Source organism: Pan paniscus, chromosome 18 (assembly GCF_029289425.2).
Source record: "Pan paniscus chromosome 18, NHGRI_mPanPan1-v2.0_pri, whole genome shotgun sequence".
NCBI classification, from domain to species: Eukaryota; Metazoa; Chordata; class Mammalia; order Primates; family Hominidae; genus Pan; species Pan paniscus.
This window is the reverse complement of record NC_073267.2, coordinates 87,077,596-87,097,797: the sequence shown is the minus strand read 5'-3', so window position 1 is coordinate 87,097,797 and position 20,202 is coordinate 87,077,596. Positions and strand designations below refer to the sequence as shown.

At 39.2% G+C, this 20,202-nt stretch overlaps 1 protein-coding gene across 2 annotated transcripts in view; it reads left to right on the top strand.

Annotated features, from left to right (window-relative positions):
- The window catches only part of ADAMTS18 (ADAM metallopeptidase with thrombospondin type 1 motif 18), a 154,940-nt gene that overhangs the window by 57,353 nt on the left and 77,385 nt on the right, over positions 1-20,202 (top strand). Inside the window, exons 4-8 of one of the 2 annotated variants that reach the window (XM_034940764.3) lie at positions 10,139-10,421; positions 13,484-13,677; positions 13,980-14,063; positions 15,597-15,756; positions 18,456-18,561. In XM_034940764.3, coding sequence (XP_034796655.1) covers positions 10,139-10,421; positions 13,484-13,677; positions 13,980-14,063; positions 15,597-15,756; positions 18,456-18,561 — 827 coding nt within the window. Of the gene's footprint in view, positions 1-10,138; positions 10,426-13,483; positions 13,678-13,979; positions 14,064-15,596; positions 15,757-18,455; positions 18,562-20,202 lie in introns of those variants that run through there. The other variant, XM_034940765.4, reaches the window with a different exon arrangement.

The following is a 20,202-nucleotide window of genomic DNA, read 5'->3' as shown; positions in this document are numbered from 1 at the left end:
TCGTACATGCTGGGCAACAAATCAATGACTTACTCTTTAGTGTTCTTGCTTAGATTTAAAAAAATTTTTAAAGAATGTGACATCTTGACTGAGGTAAGAGCATTTTTTAGTCGTTGCAGATAGATTCAAAATTAAAAAGTGAAAAATAAATTAATTATTGATGACCACAAATATGTCTTTGCTAGTATTTTTCCAGGCAGCCTACTGGGGCTACTTTGTTCTATCTGTGAATTAGTCTTTACTAAAAATAAAAACAGAATAATGATACTGCCCATGGGGCTGTTTTTATTATTATTTCAAATACTTCTTTAAGATATGCTTATATCATTCTATTTGAAGTTCTGGCTCTATTGTTACAAACATTATTCGTTCATTAGATCTTTTAAATTTTGATTATTTAATAGGTAGAAATAGTGGGATACAAATCACTTAAGACATGGTCCCTGCCTTCAGGAAGCTTATTTATAGCTTCCTAATTTTCTTGATCTTTAAAGCTCTTCACACTGAACTATTAAAAATTAATTGTGCACTCATCCTAACACTAAATTTGTCAGTTACATCTGGAGGCTGCAGTCTCCCTTTTTCTGTTAAATCTAAAGCCTGTGATGGAATTGAAATATGACCAATGAAGAGTATATTTTAGAGGAAACTTTAGGGAAAATTCATAAAGTGTAATTTATACCTGGCATGAGTCCTTTAAGAATTATTTTGGCCCTTGAGGCCGGGTGAGGTGGCTCATGCCTGTAATCCCAGATCTTTGGGAGGCTGAGGCAGACGGATCACTTGAAGTCAGGAGTTCAAGACCAGCCTGGCCAGTGTGATGAAACCTTATCTCTACTAAAAATACAAAACCTAGCCGAGAGTGGTGGTGGGCGCTTATAATCCCAGCTACTCAGGAGGCTGAGGCAGAAGAATCGCTTGAACCTGGGAGACAGAGGTTGCAGTGAGCTGAGATCACTCCACTGCACTCCAGCCTGGGTGTTGCAGGGAGACCTTGTCTCAAAAAAAAAAAAAAAAAAAAAAAAAAAGAATGATTTAGGCCCTTGAAATCTAAAATAGAAAACACCTGTTCACAAATAAAACACTTGTTTTTATCTTATTTTAAAGAATAAAACATTAAACAATTTAAATAGAATATTGACTCTGGGTCAGAATCAATTTAATTTTTAAGCTTTAGCAGCTAAGTCACATAATGGAATTTCTGTATCTTCTGGAAAAGACAAAACACAATGCAGGAAGAAGCAATGTGAGTTGACCCTGCAGCACACAGAGTCCAGTAGGGGGTGCAACCCAGTCCTTTCCGTCGGCTTGACTCTTGTCTCTTGAGGGAAAGGGGTTGGTTCCCTGGGTGGAGAGTTGGGGACAGCTCTTCCACCACCATCAACCTTTGGCAGCCACATCTAAGTGGACTTGGGGCCTGATATGGTTTGGCTTTGTGTCCCCACCCAAATCTCATGTGGATTTGTAATTCCCAGTGTTGGAGGAAGGGTAGGAGGTGATTGGATCTTGGGGGTGGATTTCCCCCTTGCTATTCTCATGATAGTGAGTTTGCATGAGATCTGGTTGTTTAAAAGTGTGTAGCACATACCCCTTCACTCTCTCTTCCTCCTGCTCCAGCCATGTAAGATGTGTCTGCGGCCGGGTGCAGTGGCTCATGCCTGTAATCCCAGCACTTTGGGAGTCTGAGGCGGGTGGATCACCTGAGATCGGGAGTTCAAGACCAGCCTGATCAACATGGAGAAACCCCGTCTTTACTAAAAATACAAAATTAGCCGGGCGTGGTGGCCCATGCCTGTAATCCCAGCTACTCAGGAGACTGAGGCAGAAGAGTCGCTTGAACCCGGGAGGCGGCGGTTGCAGTGAGCCGAGATCGTGCCATTGCACTCCAAACTGGGCAACAAGAGCGAAACTCCGTCTCAAAAAAAAAAAAAAGAAAGAAAGAAAGAAAGAAAAAAAGACGTAAAACCCTTTGCCTTCTGCCATGATTGGAAGTTTTGAAAGTTTCCTGAGGCTTCCAGCCATGCTTCTTGTACAGCCTGTGAAAACATGAGCCAATTATACCTCTTTTCTTTATAAATACCCAATTCTCAGGTAGTTCTTTATAGCAATGAGAGAACGGATGAATCCAGGCCTTTCCTGTCCTTTATTGTAGGAGGAGCCTAAGGGCGTCCATCTCCTTCTTAGCAGGCCACTGGGTCTCTGCTTTCTTCCTGTTCTCACCACCCCTTCTGCTCCTTAGCTCTGAGACGTCAGTCTCTCAGTTCCATCTAGACTTCCCCATCATGGACCAGGAGAGGACTTCCGGTCTCTCAAGAAATGCCTCCTCAGAAAAGTGTTCCGTTACCTCCCCTCTAAAATTAGCTTCCCCGCTCCTCTCACCCCTTCTATTATTTTCTCTCACAGAACTTTGCTCTTTTTCTTCATACTTATTTTATTTTTTTGAGACGGACTCTCTCTCTTTCACCCAGGCCGGAGTGCGGTGGTGCGATTTTTTGTATTTTTAGTAAAGACGGGTTTTCATGCCTGTAATTCCAGCACTTTGGGAGGCTGAGGTGGGCGGATCCCCTGAGGTCAGGAGTTCGGGATCAGCCTGACCAACGTGGTGAAACCCCGTCTTTTTCTTCACACTTTATACAGAGGAATAATATTTCATTCCCATTTGTGATATTTGCTGGTTTAGCCCCTGGTTCCCCCATTGAATTGGAGGCCACAGGAGACCACAGATCTGTCTCATTCACTGTTACTCAGCCAGAACTTTGCTTGTTTTCGGTATCTCAAAATGCTTTACACACTCCACAAATAAACAGATGGTTTCTTTTGCGTGTATTGGGTTTATATTTTTAAGCAATAAAATGTATTTATTTGGTTAGATTCCAAGGTTTTCTAACAAACTAAAGCAGAAAAATAATACTTTTCTTTTTTAATATCTAGCACTGTAAAATTCTTGTTTTGTTATAAAGAATTCTTCTGGATTTTTGTCCTTGTCACTCTGAATAGGAAGATGACAGGCTATGTGAGACAAAGTGTTTGTCTCAATATAGGATGCCCATTATTATTATTTTTTAAATTGCTTTCTCAGTGTGGAAGTTTTCTCTATGCATTTGAGTTGTCTGCAGTTTGCATGTAACAGGGAGAAAATAGAAAGCTTCCAAACCGTTTAGTCCAGTTAAAGCACTTAAGTGGCTTAAGCCTTTGATATTAGTTGAGCCAAGTAAGGAAGTTAGTAAGGCTGGAGGGCTTTCAGGGATAATTCACTTTTTTTTCCCCTTCTATTCTGTGAGGGACTTTAAATGGTGTTTTTGGTCTGCATGCAGCTTGAAAGAGGTGAGGGCATGGAGAGGGTCCTTCTCAGAGAATGAGGGTCCTGAATTCTGCCTGTGCTTCCTGCTGGGTTTTCCTCCCAGGGAGTTGTAAGGTTAGGTTAAGGTATTGCACTGAATGCTTATGGCTTCATGTCTGAAATATAGACAAGTTCATGTGCATTATAGTCTTGAAATTGTCACTTCCTATGTCTGGTTTCTTTCTCTGATATTGGCATGCCTTCAGCATGACCTCCACTCTGAAAAAAGTCTGGGGATGAAGAAACAATTTTTTTTTTTTTTTTTTTTTTTGAGATGGAGTCTCACTCTGTTGCCCAGGTTGGAATGTAGTGGTGCAATCTCAGTGCACTGCAAACTGCTCCTCCTGGGGTCAAGCGATTCCCCTGCCTCAGCCTCCTGAGTAGCTGGGATTACAGGCGCCTGCCACCACGCCGGGCTAATTTTCATATTTTTAGTAGAGATGAGGTTTCACCATGTTGGCTAGGCTGGTCTGTAACTCCTGACCTCACGTGATCTGCACTCCTTGGCCTCCTGAAGTGCTGGTGCTGGGATTACAGGTGTGAGCCACCACGCCCTGCCTGGAGAAACAAATATTTACTAGCTGATAACAAGTGGCATGCATCAGAGATACTCAGGTGGCCCCTGCTGTCACAGAGTGTGCAATAAAACTGCATATGAGGGATGGTGGGGAGAGGGTTGCATTTTGTTTGTTTCCTTATTGAAGATAGACATAAAGCCAGTAAACTGTGACCTGAGATTATTCGGAAGTGAGAGAGTATAATTTTCTTTATGTTATTTTTTTATTTCCATAGGTTTTTGGGGGACAGATGGTGTTTGGTTACATAAGTAAGTTCTTTAGTGGTGGTTTGTGAGATTTTGGTGCACCCATCACCACCTGAGCAGTATACACTGCACCCAATTTGTGCACTTTTATCCCTCTTCTCCACTCCTACTCTTTCTCCCAAGTCCTCATAATCCATTATATCCTTCTTATGCCTTTGCATGAGAGAGGATAACTTTTTTTCTTTTCTTTTCTTTCTTTTTTTTTTTTCTTTTTTGAGGCGGGGTCTTGCCCTGCCGCCCAGGCTGGAGTGTAGTGGTGCGATCTCAGCTCACTGCAACCTCCGCCTGCCGTGTTCAAGCGATTGTCCTACCTCAGCCTCCCAAGTAGCTGGGACTATATGCCTGGCTAGTTTTTGTATTTTTAGTAGAGACGGGGTTTCACTGTGTTAGCCAGGATGGTCTCAATCTCTTGACCTCAGCCTCCCAAAGTGCTGGGATTACAGGCATGAACCACCGCACCTGGCTGAGAGGATAATTTTCAATAGGGTCATGAGTACGGCTTCTCTGAGAAGATGGTGTTTAAATTGAGACATCAGCAATGAGCACCAGAAAGCCAAGTGAATTGATAGGAGAAGACCGTAGGGGAAAGAAAAAAAAATGTGTGAAAATGCCATTTAGTATGGAATAACTTACTAGATTCAAAAAGTGAAAGGAGCGTCCTGTTTAGAATGGTGTGAGAAGAGGAAGAGAGGACAGATAAAGCTGGCAGGTTCTGCAGGGAGTTGATTATGCAGAGATTCGTGGGTCAGGAATTTGTGATTAATACCAGAGTGAATGGAAGAAGTTGATTAGTGCTAGACAAGGACTCTGGCTGATGTGGGGAAACCCTATTGGATAGGACAGGTGGGATTTGGGACGTTAATAGAAAGTGTCCAAATAAGAGATGTGAGCATCTACCAGCATGATGTGTGCTAGATCTGGAAGGGTGGGCTTCTCTGAGGTATATCCTGAAGATATGATGGCTGGGATTTCTCGAGTTGTGAGATTTTACTTATCTTGCCTATTGATTCTCTTGTCCCATAATCTTCATAAGGCCACGAATGTGAACCATTTCATTTACTTGTGTACCATTCTTGTTTATGGCAATGCCTGAAACAGGACCAGGACTCAGGTGCCCAGCATGTGCTTGTGAATGAAGACTCCGTCTTTGATTTCAGGCTCTACACATCATGTCGATGCCACAGCTCCTGAGATGACTATCCTGTGTTACCACAAATTACAAGATTTCATGATCTTAATGGCTGGATAGTATTCCATTGTGTATATATACCACATTTTTATTTGTTTGTTGACAGACACTTAGATTGATTCTGTGTCTTGGCTATTGTGACTAGTGCTGCAATAAACACTGGAGTGCAGATATCTCTTCAACATACTGAGTTCATTTCCTTTGAATAAATACCCGGTAGTGAGATTGCTGGATCATATGGTAGAACTATGTTTAATTTTTAAAGGATCCTTCATACCATTTTCCATAATGGCTATACTAATTTACATTTCTGCCCACAATGTGTAACAGTTCTCATTTCTCCACATCCATGCTAGCATTTATTGTCATTGTGATAATAGTCATTCTAATAGGGGTGAGGTAATATCTCATATGGTTTTGATTTGCGTTTCCCTGAAAATTAGTGATGTTGAGCATTTTTTTTCATATACCCATGTTGGCCATGTATATGTCTTTTGAGAAGTATTTATTTAGGTTTTTTGGCCATCTTAAAAATCAGATTATTATTGTTATTTTTTGCTGATGAGTTGTTTGAGTTCCTTACATATTCTGGATATTAACTCTTATCGGATACTTAGTTTACAAATATTTTCTCCATCTGTGGGTTGTCTCTTTAGTCTATTGATTGTTTCCTTTGTTGTACAGAGGCTTTTTAGATTGATATACTTCCATTTCTCTGTTTTTGCTTTTGTTGCCTGTGCTTTTGAGTTTTTCTCCAAAAAATCCTTGCCCAGACCTATGTCATGAAGTATTTTCCCTATGTTTTCTTCTAGTAGTTTCAGATGTCTTACCTAAGTCTTTAATCCACTTTGAGTTGATTTTGACATATGGTGAGAGGTAAGAGTCAAATTTCATTCTTCTGTATATGAATATCCAGTTTTTCCAGCATTATTTGTTGAAGAAACTGTCCTTTCCCCACTGTGTTTTTAGTGCCTTTGTTAAAAATTAATTGGCTGTAGATGAGTAGATTTATTTCAGGGTTCTCTTCTGTTCCGTTGTTTTATGTGTCTATTTTATTCCTATGCCATGTTTTTTTGGTTACTGTAGCTTTCTAGTATATTTCGAAGTTGAGTAATGTGATGTTTCCAGCTGTGTTCTTTTTTGCTCAAGATTGCATTTGCTCTTCAGGGTCTTTTTGTGGTTCCATATGAATATTAGGATTGTGTTTTCTTTTTTCTTTTTTTCCGTTTTTTTTTTTTTTTTTTTTTTTTTTTTAATTGAGTCAGGGTCTTGCTCTGTCACCCAGGCTGGAGTGCAATAGAATGATTTCGGCTCACTGCAGCCTCCACCTTTCAGACTAAGGCAATCCTCCCAGCTCACCCTTCCAAGAAGCTGGTACCACAGGCATGCACCACCACACCTGGCTAATATTTGTAGTTTTTGTAGAGACAGGGTTTCACTATGTTGCCCAGGCTGATCTCAAATCCCAAAGTGCTGGGATTATAGGCATAAGCCACTGCATCCAGCCTTGTATAAACATTTAAAAAATATTCTTTCAATCCATGAACACAGAATATCTTCTTCTTTATTTGCATCCTCTTCAATTTGTTTCATCAGTGTTTTATAGTTTTCATTGTAGAGATCTTCACCTCCTTGGTTAAATTTATTTGTGTGTGTGTGTGTGTATGTGTGTATGTATATATATATATATATATATATATATATATATATATATATATAGTAGCTATTATAAATGGGATTGTTTTCTTGATTTTCTTTGAGACAGAGTTTTGCTCTTAATGCCCACTCTGGAGTGCAGTGGCATGATCTCTGCTCACTGTAACCTCCGCCTCCTGAGTTCAAGCGATTCTCCTGCCTCAGCCTCCCGAGTAGTTGCGACTACAGATGCCCACCATCACGCCCGGCTAATTTTTGTATTTTTAGTAGAGACATGGTTTCACCATGTTGGCCAGGCTGGTCTCAGACTCCTGACCTCAAGTGATCCACCCACCTTGGCCTCCCAAAGTCCTGAAATTACAGGTGTGAGCCACTGCACTTGGCCACCTTCTTGATTTCTTTTTCAGATAGCTCACTGTTGGCATATAGTAATGCTACTGATGTTTTGTGTTGATTTTTGCGTCCTGCAACTCTACTGTGTTCCTCTATTCTAATAGTTTTTTGATGGTTTCTTTAGAGTTTTCTCTTTATAAGATCATGTTATCTGAAAACAGGGACAATTTGGCTTCTTCCTTTCTAAATTGAATGCCCTTTATTTCTTTCTCTTGCCTAATTGCTCTACCCAGGACTTCCCGTACTGTGTAGAATAGAAGTGGTGAAAGTGGGCATCTTTGTCTTGTTCTGGATCTTAGAGGAAAGGCTTTCTTTCAACTTTTCCGCATTCTGTAGGATGTTAGCTGGGAGTTTGTCATATATGGCCTTTATTGTGTTGAGATGCACTTTTTCTATACTTAATTTGTTGAGAGTTTTTATCATGAAGAGATGTTAAATTTTATCAAATGCTTTTTTTGCATCTATTAAAATTATGTTTTTCGTTGTTGATTCTGTTAATGTGATATATCATGTTTGTTGATTAATGTATGTTAAACTATTGCAACCCTGAGATGAATTCCACTCGATCATGGTGAATGATCTGTTTAATGTGCTGTTGAATTTGGTTTGCTAGTATTTTGTTGAGGATTTCCACATCTGTGTTCATCAGGTATACTGACCTGTAGATTTCTTTTTGTTCTTGTCTGATTTGGGTATCAGGGTGATGCAGGCCATGTAGAATGATTTTGGAAAACTACCCCCTCTTCAATTTGTTTTCAATAGTTTGCAAAGGATTGGTATTAGTTCTTCCTTAAATTTGGTAGAAATCATCAGGGAAGCCATCGGGCCCTGGGCTTTTCTTTGATGGGAGACTTTTTATTACAGATTCAATCGCCTTAACTCATTATTGGTTTGTTCAGATTTTCTGTTTCTTCATGATTCAGTTCTGGTAGACTGTGTTTGTTTGTCCAGGATTTCTCTATTCTTTCTAAGTTTTCAAATTCATTGGCGTTAACCACCTACATCCAAAACTAGATCCCCAAAATAACCCAACTTAATATTGCACCTCAAGGAATTTGAAAAATAACAACAAACTGAACCCAAAATTAATTAAAGGAAAGAAATAATAAAGATCCAAGCAGTAATAAATGAAATTTAGACTGAAAAAGAGAATGTAAAAGTTCATGAAACAAAAAGTTGGTTTTTTAAAAAGATAAAAGTGACAAACCTTTAGCTTAGACTATGAAAAAAAGATGAAAGTCAGAAATGAAAAATGTGACATAACTGATACCACAGAAATAAAAAGGATCCCAGAAACATGTGAGGATATCAATAAAGCACAGACTTTGATCCAGCAGGTTTGGGGTGAGGCCCACGATTCTGAATCCTACAGGTTCCTGGGTGAGGCTGAAGCTACTAGTCTGCAGACTACACTTTCCCCAGCAGGGTCTTGGGTATCAGGGAACTCTGATATCTAGAGAAGATAGAGTACAGCATTTGCTGAAAGAAAGACAAGGGTGCATCTTGGCTGCAAAATCAGGTACGAAGATATCCATACTGTGCCATCAACTTGGAAAATGAAATTGTGATTAAATGGGCTTCCCAGGGTCTCCCCTTTCTTCTTGATTTGGTAAATATGTCTCTTCATTATAGCACCACTCATCAGATTCTCTAGACCCCCACTTAGAGATCACATCACTCATGCCTTTCTCTGCCATCCTTGCTAATTTTTTTTTTAAAAAATGGATTCAGCAACTGTGAATCAAGATGGGCCGGAAGCGGTGGCTCACACCTGTAATCCGAGCACTTTAGGAGGCTGAGGTAGGAGGATCACTTGAAGCCAGGAGTCTGAGACGAGCCTGGGCAATATAGACCGCATTTCTGAGCATAGTGGTGTGTACCTGTAGTCCCAGCTATTCAGGAGGCTGAGGCAGGAGGATTGCTTGAGCCCAGTAGGTCAAGGCTACAGTGAGCCATGATAGTGCTATTATACTCCAACCTAAGGGACAGAATGAAACCTAATCTCAAAAAAAAAAAAAAAAAAAAAAAAAAAAAAAATCAAGTGTGAACCACTTGAGAATGAGTGGGGGTATTTTTATATTCATCACTCTATCCAGTGGTGAACATGGCATCTGCCAGGTCATAAATGCAATGCAGCAGAATGTCCATGGCTCAGCCCTTCAGGCACAAACATCAGGGCTGGCAGCCCAGTGGTTGTGACCCCTGCCTCTGAAAGTAGAGAACTCTGGGTGCCCATGCTAGCTTTCCTACTTACTATCTTAGCTTCAGTTTTCTCCTTTGTAAATGGGGGTGGTGATAATAGCAACTTGTCCAGCCAGGTATGGTAACTCATGCCTGTAGTCCCAACATTTTGGGAGGCCAAGAGTTCAAAACCAGCTTGGGCCACATTGACCCTTTTTCTATAAAAAGTGTAAAAGTGATCTGGCCATGGTAGCACATGCCTGTAGTCTCAGCTACTCCAGAGGCTGAGCTGGGAGGATCACTTTAGCCCAGGAGGTCAAGGCTGCAGTGGGCCATGTTTGCGCCACTGCTCTCCAGCTTTGGATTTAAAGTGAGACCTGTCTCAATAATAATAGCAACTCGTTGTAATGGTGCAAATAAAAATGAGGCAATATGTGTGAAGCTTTTAGCTCCTGTGCCCACATACAGGAATTAGTCAGAAGCAGTTGTTGAAAATCAACCCTTGGCACAGGGATGCATGGAATCATGACTGTTTGCTTTGTGTTTGGCTTTTTAGTCAGGTTTAATAAGGACACGAAAAAATGAATTCCTCATCTCGCCATTACCTCAGCTTCTGGCCCAGGAACACAACTACAGCTCCCCTGCGGGTCACCATCCTCACGTACTGTACAAAAGGACAGCAGAGGAGAAGATCCAGCGGTACCGTGGCTACCCCGGCTCCGGCCGGAATTATCCTGGTTACTCCCCAAGTCACATTCCCCATGCATCTCAGAGTCGAGAGACAGAGTATCACCATCGAAGGTTGCAAAAGCAGCATTTTTGTGGACGACGCAAGAAATGTATGTAAGGAAACTTTTTCTTTTTCTGTTCTTATGTGGGCCTCGACAGGTTTTCCTGAGTGCTGTTGGGTGTACAAGCTTTGCAAGTCAAAATGGGGCTACCCTGAGCATCTGTCTTGGTGTAGGACCAGTAATTATCTCTCTCAGGCAAATGCTGGATGATCAATTATTCTAGGTTAAACTAGGAAAGATTTAGATAAGGTTTCTTTTTTACTCTTTTAGTATCTCCTACTTTCATGCCATAGGTCCCAGTCTTGATTTCTGTGCTTCCGAGAAAAGTATCTAGATTTCCAATGACAAAAGAAATCAGAGGTAAATGTCTAGGTGTGGTTGGATGTCTCCTTTGAGGACACAAGGGAGAGACTTGCAGAAACAAGAACATTAGCATGTGAGGGAGGTAGCTGTGAAACACAGGTATCTTTGAGCATGGTTTGTGACTTAGGTACAACCTTCGGCCGTTTCCAGACCAGCGATGTCCAATAGAAATGTAACACAAGCCTTAAATACAATTTTACATTTTCTAATAGCCACAAGTTTTAAAAGTTAAAAAAAAAAGGGTAAATGAATTTTAATAACATTTTATTTAACCCAACATATACAAAATATTATCTCAACATGTAATCAGGATAACAAATTATTAGTGAGAGAGTTACATTATTTTTTCCTATTAAGTTTTGGAAATCCAGCGTTTATTTTAAACTTACAGCACTTAAACCAGTCGATTCAGATGATAAATTTTTATTGGAAATACTTAATCTGCATTTAACTTGCATAAAATTAAGGTCAAAAAAGTAGATTTACATACTCAAGTTGTTTGGGACATACTTAAGACATTTAAAACATTTTCTTTTTGCTTTTTTTTTGTTTTTGTTTTGTTTTGTTTGAGACAGTTTCACTCTTTCACCCAGGCTGGAGTGAAGTGGTGCGATCTCTGCTCACTGCAACCTCCTCCCACCAGGTTCAAGCAATTCTCCTGCCTCAGACTCACCATTAGCTGGAATTATCGGCGCACGCCACCACGCCCAGCTAATTTTTGTATTTTTAGTAGAGATGGGGTTTCCCTGTGTTGGCCAGGCTGGTCTCAAACTCCTGACCTCGGGTGATACACCCGCCTCGGTCTCCCAATTGTTAGCATTAAAGGCATGAGCCACTGCGCCCAGCCAAAAGATTTTCAATACCTGAATCAAGTATTGGTTTTTAAACTTTTAAATTCTTCTGTGGCTCAGTAGCTGTGCACGGAAATTGTGCGCCAAGTTGGATAGCACAGCCAGAAGAAGTTTATTCTCATGGAGAAGAGGAACTGGTATCACTAAGATATTAATCAGGAGGAATAATGAAAGAGTTTCTACCATTTTAACTGTTTTTTGAGTTTTTGGTATTATTGAAATATCCTCATTAAGGGGCATCCATTTAGCATATATAGAGTAATGATTTAGCCTGTATTAATGATAATAATGATGTTTATAGTGGTAAGACATGTTTGATATGAGACATCAAAGCAAATCTTTACAACAACCTTATAAACAAGTGTCACCTGTTTTCATAGATAAGGAAACTGAGGCTCAAGGTCACTGTGCTCATAAGTGGCCAACCTGAGTTTTTAAATCTAACTCTAAATAATTTTATCTTTTAATTTTACTCTGTAGGGAGCTAGTTTCACTATTACGGCTGGACCAGTGTTACAGTATTAAACTATTTCTGTACTAGTTAGTACACAGTTACTTCCCTGAGCTTTCCAGGTGCCATTTTTCTTCCCAGGAATGCTCGTAGTTGTTGCTGTCCATTAACTAAAGGCATCATGTCTGGCCGAGCAGGCACTTCTAGGTCTCTGCTCAATGGCTATGGCCAGTATCCATTCCGTTAACTTGGTGCCCACACTTTGCCAGTTACGAAAAGTGTTTAATACAGTTTTTAATATCATCCCCAACTATGCTGTTTCCCTAATAACTAAGTCAGTGTCACATCAAAGAGTTCTTATTGAGTGCTTCTTATGTGCTATGTTAAAGTCTGTGTTGATGAAATGAGAGTTTAAGACATGCCCAGTATTTTAGAGCTGTTTACATTTTATTTAGAAAATAATGTATAAAGTGGTATATTTAATGAATTCATAAATAATAAATTTAGATCCAAAGGATTAATACTATTTCTGCAGTTTTTGAGTAGTAAAATGAGCATTTTCTGCTTTCAAAGTTTCTCCCCCCAAAATTGATTTTTGTTGATCCATTCTACTAACTAGAATTATAGCTTGTTTTTGTTTTTTTTGTTGTTGTTTTTTGAGATGAAATCTCACTCTGTCACCCAGAGACTCTATCTTAAAGGTAAATGCATAGGTGTGGTTGGGTGTTTCTTTTGAGGACATAAAGGAGAGACTTGCTTATGGAGCGCAGTGGGGTGATCTTGGCTCACTGCAACTTCTGCCTGCTGGGTTCAAGTGATCCTCCTGCCTCAGCCTCCCAAGTAGCTAGGATTACAAGCATGCACCACCATGCCTGACTAATTTTTGTAATTTTAGTAGAGATGGGGTTTCACCCTGTTGGCCAGGCTGGTCTCAAACTCCTGACCTCAAGTGATCCACCCACCTTTGCATCTCAAATTGCTGGGATTACGGGCGTGAGCCACCACGCCTGGCCTAGAGCTCTTTTCTTTTCTTTGCTTTGCTTTGCTTTGCTTTCCTTTGCTTTCCTTTTCTTTTTTCTTTTCTTTTCTTTCTTTTTTTTCCTTTTAGAGCATTTTTGAGTTACTAAGTTCATCCATTATCCATTTATTTCTACCCACCTACCCATTTATCCATCCACCATCCATCCATCCACTTATCCATCCATCTATCCTGTCCAATCCATCCATCTACCCATCTGTGCATCCAAACTTTTATTGAGTAGGCCCTTCTTGACCACATACTAGATGCAAGGCACCCGGGCAGGCACTGATAGCATCACTTGTTAGTGGATTGGTGGAGTGTTGATTACATAGTTTCTCTTCTTCCCTTGTTTCAGTTTCTCTCTCAACTGTCTTATCCAGATATTCTCTAATATCCCTTCCAAATGCTCTTCTGTTCATCGTAGATGCTCCCAAGCCTCCCACAGAGGACACCTATCTAAGGTTTGATGAATATGGGAGCTCTGGGCGACCCAGGAGATCAGCTGGAAAATCACAAAAGGGCCTCAATGTGGAAACCCTCGTGGTGGCAGACAAGAAAATGGTGGAAAAGCATGGCAAGGGAAATGTCACCACGTACATTCTCACAGTAATGAACATGGTAAGGGGGGGTGTCACAAACCTTCTGGCTCTCCAAAGAAGATAAATGTCATGGAATTCTCTTGCATGGGTTGAATAGCAGGTGTATTAGGTTGGTGCAAATGTAATTGCAGTTTCTGCCATTACTTTTAATAGCTACATATGTGGTTTTATTTTTTTAAGTTGAGTTTTGAGGAAATTGTCTTTATATTTACATATATTTGGTAAAATTGAAGCCTGCATACTTCAGTCAATATGTCTGATTGATTCCCCCTAAGGTTTTGAAAATTTTGAGATTTTGTTTGATTTCCATTGTTCCAACAGGTTTCTGGCCTATTTAAAGATGGGACTATTGGAAGTGACATAAACGTGGTTGTGGTGAGCCTAATTCTTCTGGAACAAGAACCTGTAAGTGGCAAACTTCATTTATGTCTTCATTCAGTCTGCCATTCAGAATACATTTCTTGAACACCTAGTGTGTTCACTAATCCATGTACTAGTCGTTAGCTGCTCAAATTTGAAACTAGGCTGACTCTCCTCAAAGTACAATTTTAAAAGATTGTGTAATCATACAATTAAACTAAAGCACCAGAAAAATATTTATATTTAAATGTGTTTATATATGCATATGTATACATAAATAATGGTACATAAGTATTAAATAATATACAAATAGATAGTATAAATAAAAATATGAAATGTAAGTATGTTACATAAAATAAATCATATGTAGGCTTCGCAAAGCAGGTGAATTTGGTCATAGATTTAAGGATTAGCTAGATTTTGCAAGTTTGATATGCTGAGTGATTGCTGGTAGATGCAGAAGGATATTTCAAAAATATACTGAAAATAAGACATCAGAAAATTATTGTAGTAAACCTACTGTATCCCCAGTACCATCTTAGGTAATACAGGGAATAAACAAGGGATATTTAACTGCCCTTGGATTGATCACAGTGAGATGCAAGACACAAACATGGGGCAAATTATGAAAACCAGAACATGTAATAAAGTGTTAAATTACATGGTACTCACTGCTTTGTAGTGTTTTGATGTTTAAACTCTGTTTCTCTGAGATAGCGATTACCATTCAAATGGCTATTTTTTAAGTCCCCCGAGGCTTTTCCTCTTCTCTAACGCCAATAAAAAACATAAAAAGCAGGAAGACACAGACAAGACAAAAATTGATCTAATTGCCCAGGTGTAGAGAGCTACAGAAGTTAACAGCTTGTCAAATGGTTTTTGGAATTTTAGAAAGATAGAAAAGACGTGTGCTGGTTAGGAGACACTTTTGTGTTTAGCCTACTAATAGGTTGCCCAAGGACATTGAAGCCAGCCACATCCTAATTAACTGATAATTAAAGATCTTGTCTAAAAACCTTCAACTTGGCCAAGTCAACAGCTTTGACCAAACATTTGACAAATGATTATTTTAACGGTAGGTCCTCTCTTATCCTTTGGAATCATATCATCATTTGTTTATTCATTCAGTGAATTTTCATTATATTGATTGATTGATTGTAATCTATGATGTGCCAGATGCTTTGCTGGGAATTTTGACATCTATGGAAATAATGATGAGGCTTTATGGAAAAGCCATTGAACTTCATCACCATTAATTTATTATCATGTTTTAAAAGTTGTAACGGTTTTATAAAGGTAGTACTAGGTGAGATGAACAAAGGTGTTCTAACTGATGCCAGGTTATTTTTTGTAGAACTATAATCAATCATAAACCACACTACAGAAACTTTGTAGTTGCTTTAAATATTGTGAGCATTTACCTAAAATAGAGATTTTCCTGTCTCCTACCTTAGCTCAAGTGTTTACTGATCTTTTTCCCTGGAAATATGTTTCTGTGTTTGCCTGTACAAATGGAATGATTCAGCATTCTCATCTCTGTGACAAATTCACACTTTGATTTGTGTGGGTTTCCCATAGGGAGGATTATTGATCAACCATCATGCAGACCAGTCTCTGAATAGTTTTTGTCAATGGCAGTCTGCCCTCATTGGAAAGAATGGCAAGAGACATGATCATGCCATCTTACTAACAGGATTTGATATTTGTTCTTGGAAGAATGAACCATGTGACACTCTAGGTATGGTATGAACAGATCCTTCACACACACCTGTTAGCTGAAAACACAGTATGCAAACTTTCTATGGATGATAGATAGCCCTTATGTTCCTTAATAAAGAGACATAATATTTAAATTGTGAAGTAACCTCATGTACCCTGTGGTGACTATTGTTCTTTATAACTAAACTTAGAATGTGGGGAGCCCACTTAGTTTATTCATTTTGTATTTTTTTTTTTTTAATTTGAGATGGAGTTTCACTCTTGTTGCCCAGGCTGGAGTGTAATAGCACAATCTCGGTTCACTACAACCTCCGCCTCCTGGGTTCAAGCAATTCTTCTGCCTCAGCCTCCCAAGTAGCTGGGATTACAGGCACCTGCCACCATGCCTGGCTAATTTTTGTATTTTTAGTAGAGACGGGTTTCCACCATGTTGGCCAGGCTGGTCTCGAACTCCTGACCTCAGGTGATCTGCCCGCCTTGGTCTCTCAAAGTCTTGGGACTACAGGCATGAGCCACCTCACCTGGCTTGTATTTTTCTTTATTGATCCTACTGATGATCATTGAGGTGTGAGATACATTATTTAACTAGAAACTTGTAGGTTATTCTGTAAGCATCATGACCACAGAATCAGGTAGCTGAAGAGGATTTTACTGGGCTCCATGGTACCTAACTGTGCCACTAGGTAATAGTGCCTTTTTTAGAAAGTTACTTGACTTTGAAGTACTCACTTCTTCCATATTTGTACAAGACAGTGATAGCAAGAATTGCATCTTTTATATCTATACTGTATTCTAGTATATTCCATTGCACGTAATAGGAATTCAACATTTTTTAAAAGTTGATGGATGGCTGTCTACATCAGGAGTCAGCAAACTTTCTCTGTGAAGGGCCAGATAGTTAATATGTTAAGCTATGCAGGCCACAGGTCTCTGTGGCAACTAGTCATTTCAGCTGTATTGTTCAAAAGCAGCCACAAGTAATATGTAAATAAATGAATGCAGATGTGTTTTAATAAAACTTTATGAATTTTTTTTTTATTTTTTTGAGATGGTGTCTTGTTCTTATCACTCAGGCTGGAGTGCAGTGGCGCGATTTCGGCTCACTGCAACCTCTGCATCCCACGTTCAAGTGATTCTCCTGCCTCATCCTCCAGAGTAGCTGGGTTTACAGGCACCCACCACCACACCTGGCTAATTTTTGTATTTTTAGTAGAGACGGGTTTCACCATGTTGGCCAGGCTGGTCTCGAACTCCTGACCGCAAATGATCCACCCACCTCAGCCTCCCAGAGTGCTGGGATTACAGGCATGAGCCACTGTGCCAGGGCAGAAATTTTATTTTTTATGTTTCTCAAATTCTCTGCAGTTTCTCTGTTATGTCCTATAAATAAGTTTATTTTAACAATTAACCATTAATCACAGCCTTCAAAAACACAACTATTTTGGGAATTGTTCCACAGAAAGGGTTTTTATAATGAAAGATGGTATATATCCATTCATATTCTGAATTTGGAATGTGCAAAGTGACATATGATAATCCAGTGCATTGTTGATGTTTTCAAGAGAGATTCTGAGAAGCAGACAGTGTTATCTGTTATCCAGAGACCAAAATGTACTAAAAGGCTTGGAAAAAACAAAACACCAGAAATTCTACCAACTGTGGAAAAGGTCACTTAACTTTAAGCAGTGTGTCCCAATGCAAAGGGCATGGGCTTTGACTTCCCATATGTCTGTGGTTGATTCCTGAGTGTAGAATTTATGACTCTGAGATCTTGAACAAGTTAATTCACCTCTCTGAGCTTTGGTTTCCTAAGCTATAAATACATACACACACAGATATATAATAGACATATAGCACAGTGTGTGAATTTGCAACCATTTATTTAGTGACGATGATGATGGCAGTAATGATAATGATCCCACCCCTTATTTGTGCCTTTGTATTAGATTTCCCAGCTGATCTCACTTGCGTCTTGACAATGAAGTGGGTACAATCCATTCACAAGCATGCATTTAATATTAGATGGGTACATAGATTTGTTCTACTGATTATTAGGACCCAAAACTGGAAAGAAAGATGTTCGCACACACTGCATTGTATTTGAAGATAGACTTAAGGGCTGGCCGGGATGCTTTTATAACAGCTCTTAGAGGGAGGTAACTTTGGGAACAGAAGCACTTACCACATTATAAAGAACCAGAGAAAAATGAATTTAATCTGCACACATTGCTTAGACATTTTCATGTTTCCTGCTCTAGTAAAAGACCAGGATATGTGTTTTTCCTTGGAAAATACACCCTGAGCTGTGACGTTAATGCCACTGTTCAGTAAGCATTTTGCATTGGTTTTGCTATCATTCTATCCGTTGCTCTGACCTGAATGATAAACTCAGACAAGGCATATAAATATTCTGTGACTTACTAAACTAAATGTAAAATGGGAATTACAGTACTCATACTGACCTTACAGGGCTCTTACAAGGATCAATTGATAACAATATGTAACAAAAGCAAGAAAATAGGAAATGTTGCATTTATACATTATCATTACACAGGACAAAGAACTATAGATCTTTTTTTTTTTTTTTTTTTTGCAAAAACATTGAATGCATTGATCTATTAAACTAAAACTGTGTAGAACATTTTGAGGACATAAATCATCATCATGTATCTGTGTGTGCAACCTTTGGATTCACATTTGAAACTGCTCTTTCAATAGGGTTTGCCCCCATCAGTGGAATGTGCTCTAAGTACCGAAGTTGTACCATCAATGAGGACACAGGACTTGGCCTTGCCTTCACCATCGCTCATGAGTCAGGGCACAAGTAAGTGGCTCTTTGACCCACTACTTTATGTGAAAACTAGTTGGGTGATTCATTGGCGTTCCTCTAACCGTTGTTGTTGACTTAGGCAGAACAAAGAGGATCAGTCTTGTGTAAAGCTTAGAATAGTTTCTGACTATACAAAGGGCTCAATAAAGGCTAGCTGTTGTTGATTTCATTCTCTTTAAACAGCAGCACTTAATAGCCACACAGTACTCCTTCGTGTGCACAGATGGAGTCTCTGGGCTGCTAGGCATTTGTTATTTTTGTTCATGTTTTGCAGCAATGAAGACACTTCTAGCTGATTCTTTATGCACAGGAAGTAATCATGGAGAAAAATAAATTCCCAGAGTATAATGGCATGCTGCTTTTTAAAAAAACTTTTGCTGCATGTACTGAATATTCTTTTAATTGGCAACATTGCATGTACTTAATATTCTTTTGATTGGTGTTACTAAATCTTCCTTTTATGATGGAGACAACGCTATAGAGAATTTTCAAACATTTGAGCAATAGCAGCTGCATTGGAGCAAGTATAATACTTTACAAAATAATTATTTCAATGTGTAGTACTCTTCAGATATACCAGTTTAGGAATGTTTGTGTGTGTGTACCTGTGTGTATATTTTATTCAACATACAGGAAATAACTCATATATTTTCAAAGCATCTAGTTAATTTTTCACTTAAAAGCAAACATCATTCAGTAACCATAGTTGGTATTTTTATATGTTGGTGCTGCTATCTTTTTTTCTTTTTTTGAGACAGAGTCTCCGTCTGTCACTCCAGCTGGAGTGCAGTGGCACGATCTCGGCTTGCTGCAACCTCTGCCTCCCGGGTTCAAGTGATTCTCCTGCCTCTGCCTCCTGAGTAGCTGGGATTACCAGTGCCCACTACCATGCCTAGCTAATTTTTATAGTTTTAGTAGAGATGAGGTTTCACCATGTTGGTCAGGCTGACTACAGGTGATCTGCCGACCTCGGTTTCCCAAAGTGCTGAGATTACAGGTGTGAGCCACCACGCCCGGACAGTGCCAGTATCTTCTATGAGCTACATTTATTATCTTTAGGAAGTTTAAACCTTGATCATTGTTGTTACGTTTATCCAACAAATTTCCAACATTATTATACACACATACACATTTAGACACACATACACTTTCCTAGATATGAATAAGCCAATTTTTAAAATTGTAAATGGAGAAGCAAAAATGCTCATTAAGAACAATGCTTCTCATACAAAGCAGGAAACTAAATATGTGTGCATATCAAATGTATGTCTAAGTTTGTTTTACCAGCATGAAGTCCAACCGAACAGGTCTCACTTTTCAAAATACTGGTCATTGAAAAATTTCATTATCTTTGCATATGTGTTAAAATTATCCAAAATCAAAATCCAACATTTTAGATAAGGAAAAGCAGAACATATTCTTCAGGTAGGATTTGGGAGAGAAGTCGAGGTTGGGGGAAGGACAGATGGTAAAATAAAATACATACCTAAGTTCTAAATAACATGGACTTAAGAAGTTCTGAAACAGACAATTCCTGAGATATTTATATGGCATTTGGCATGTGCTCAAGAAAATATGTTATCATCTTCTAAAATGCTATTAAATTAAATTTAAGATTGTTAAGTTCAAAATTAA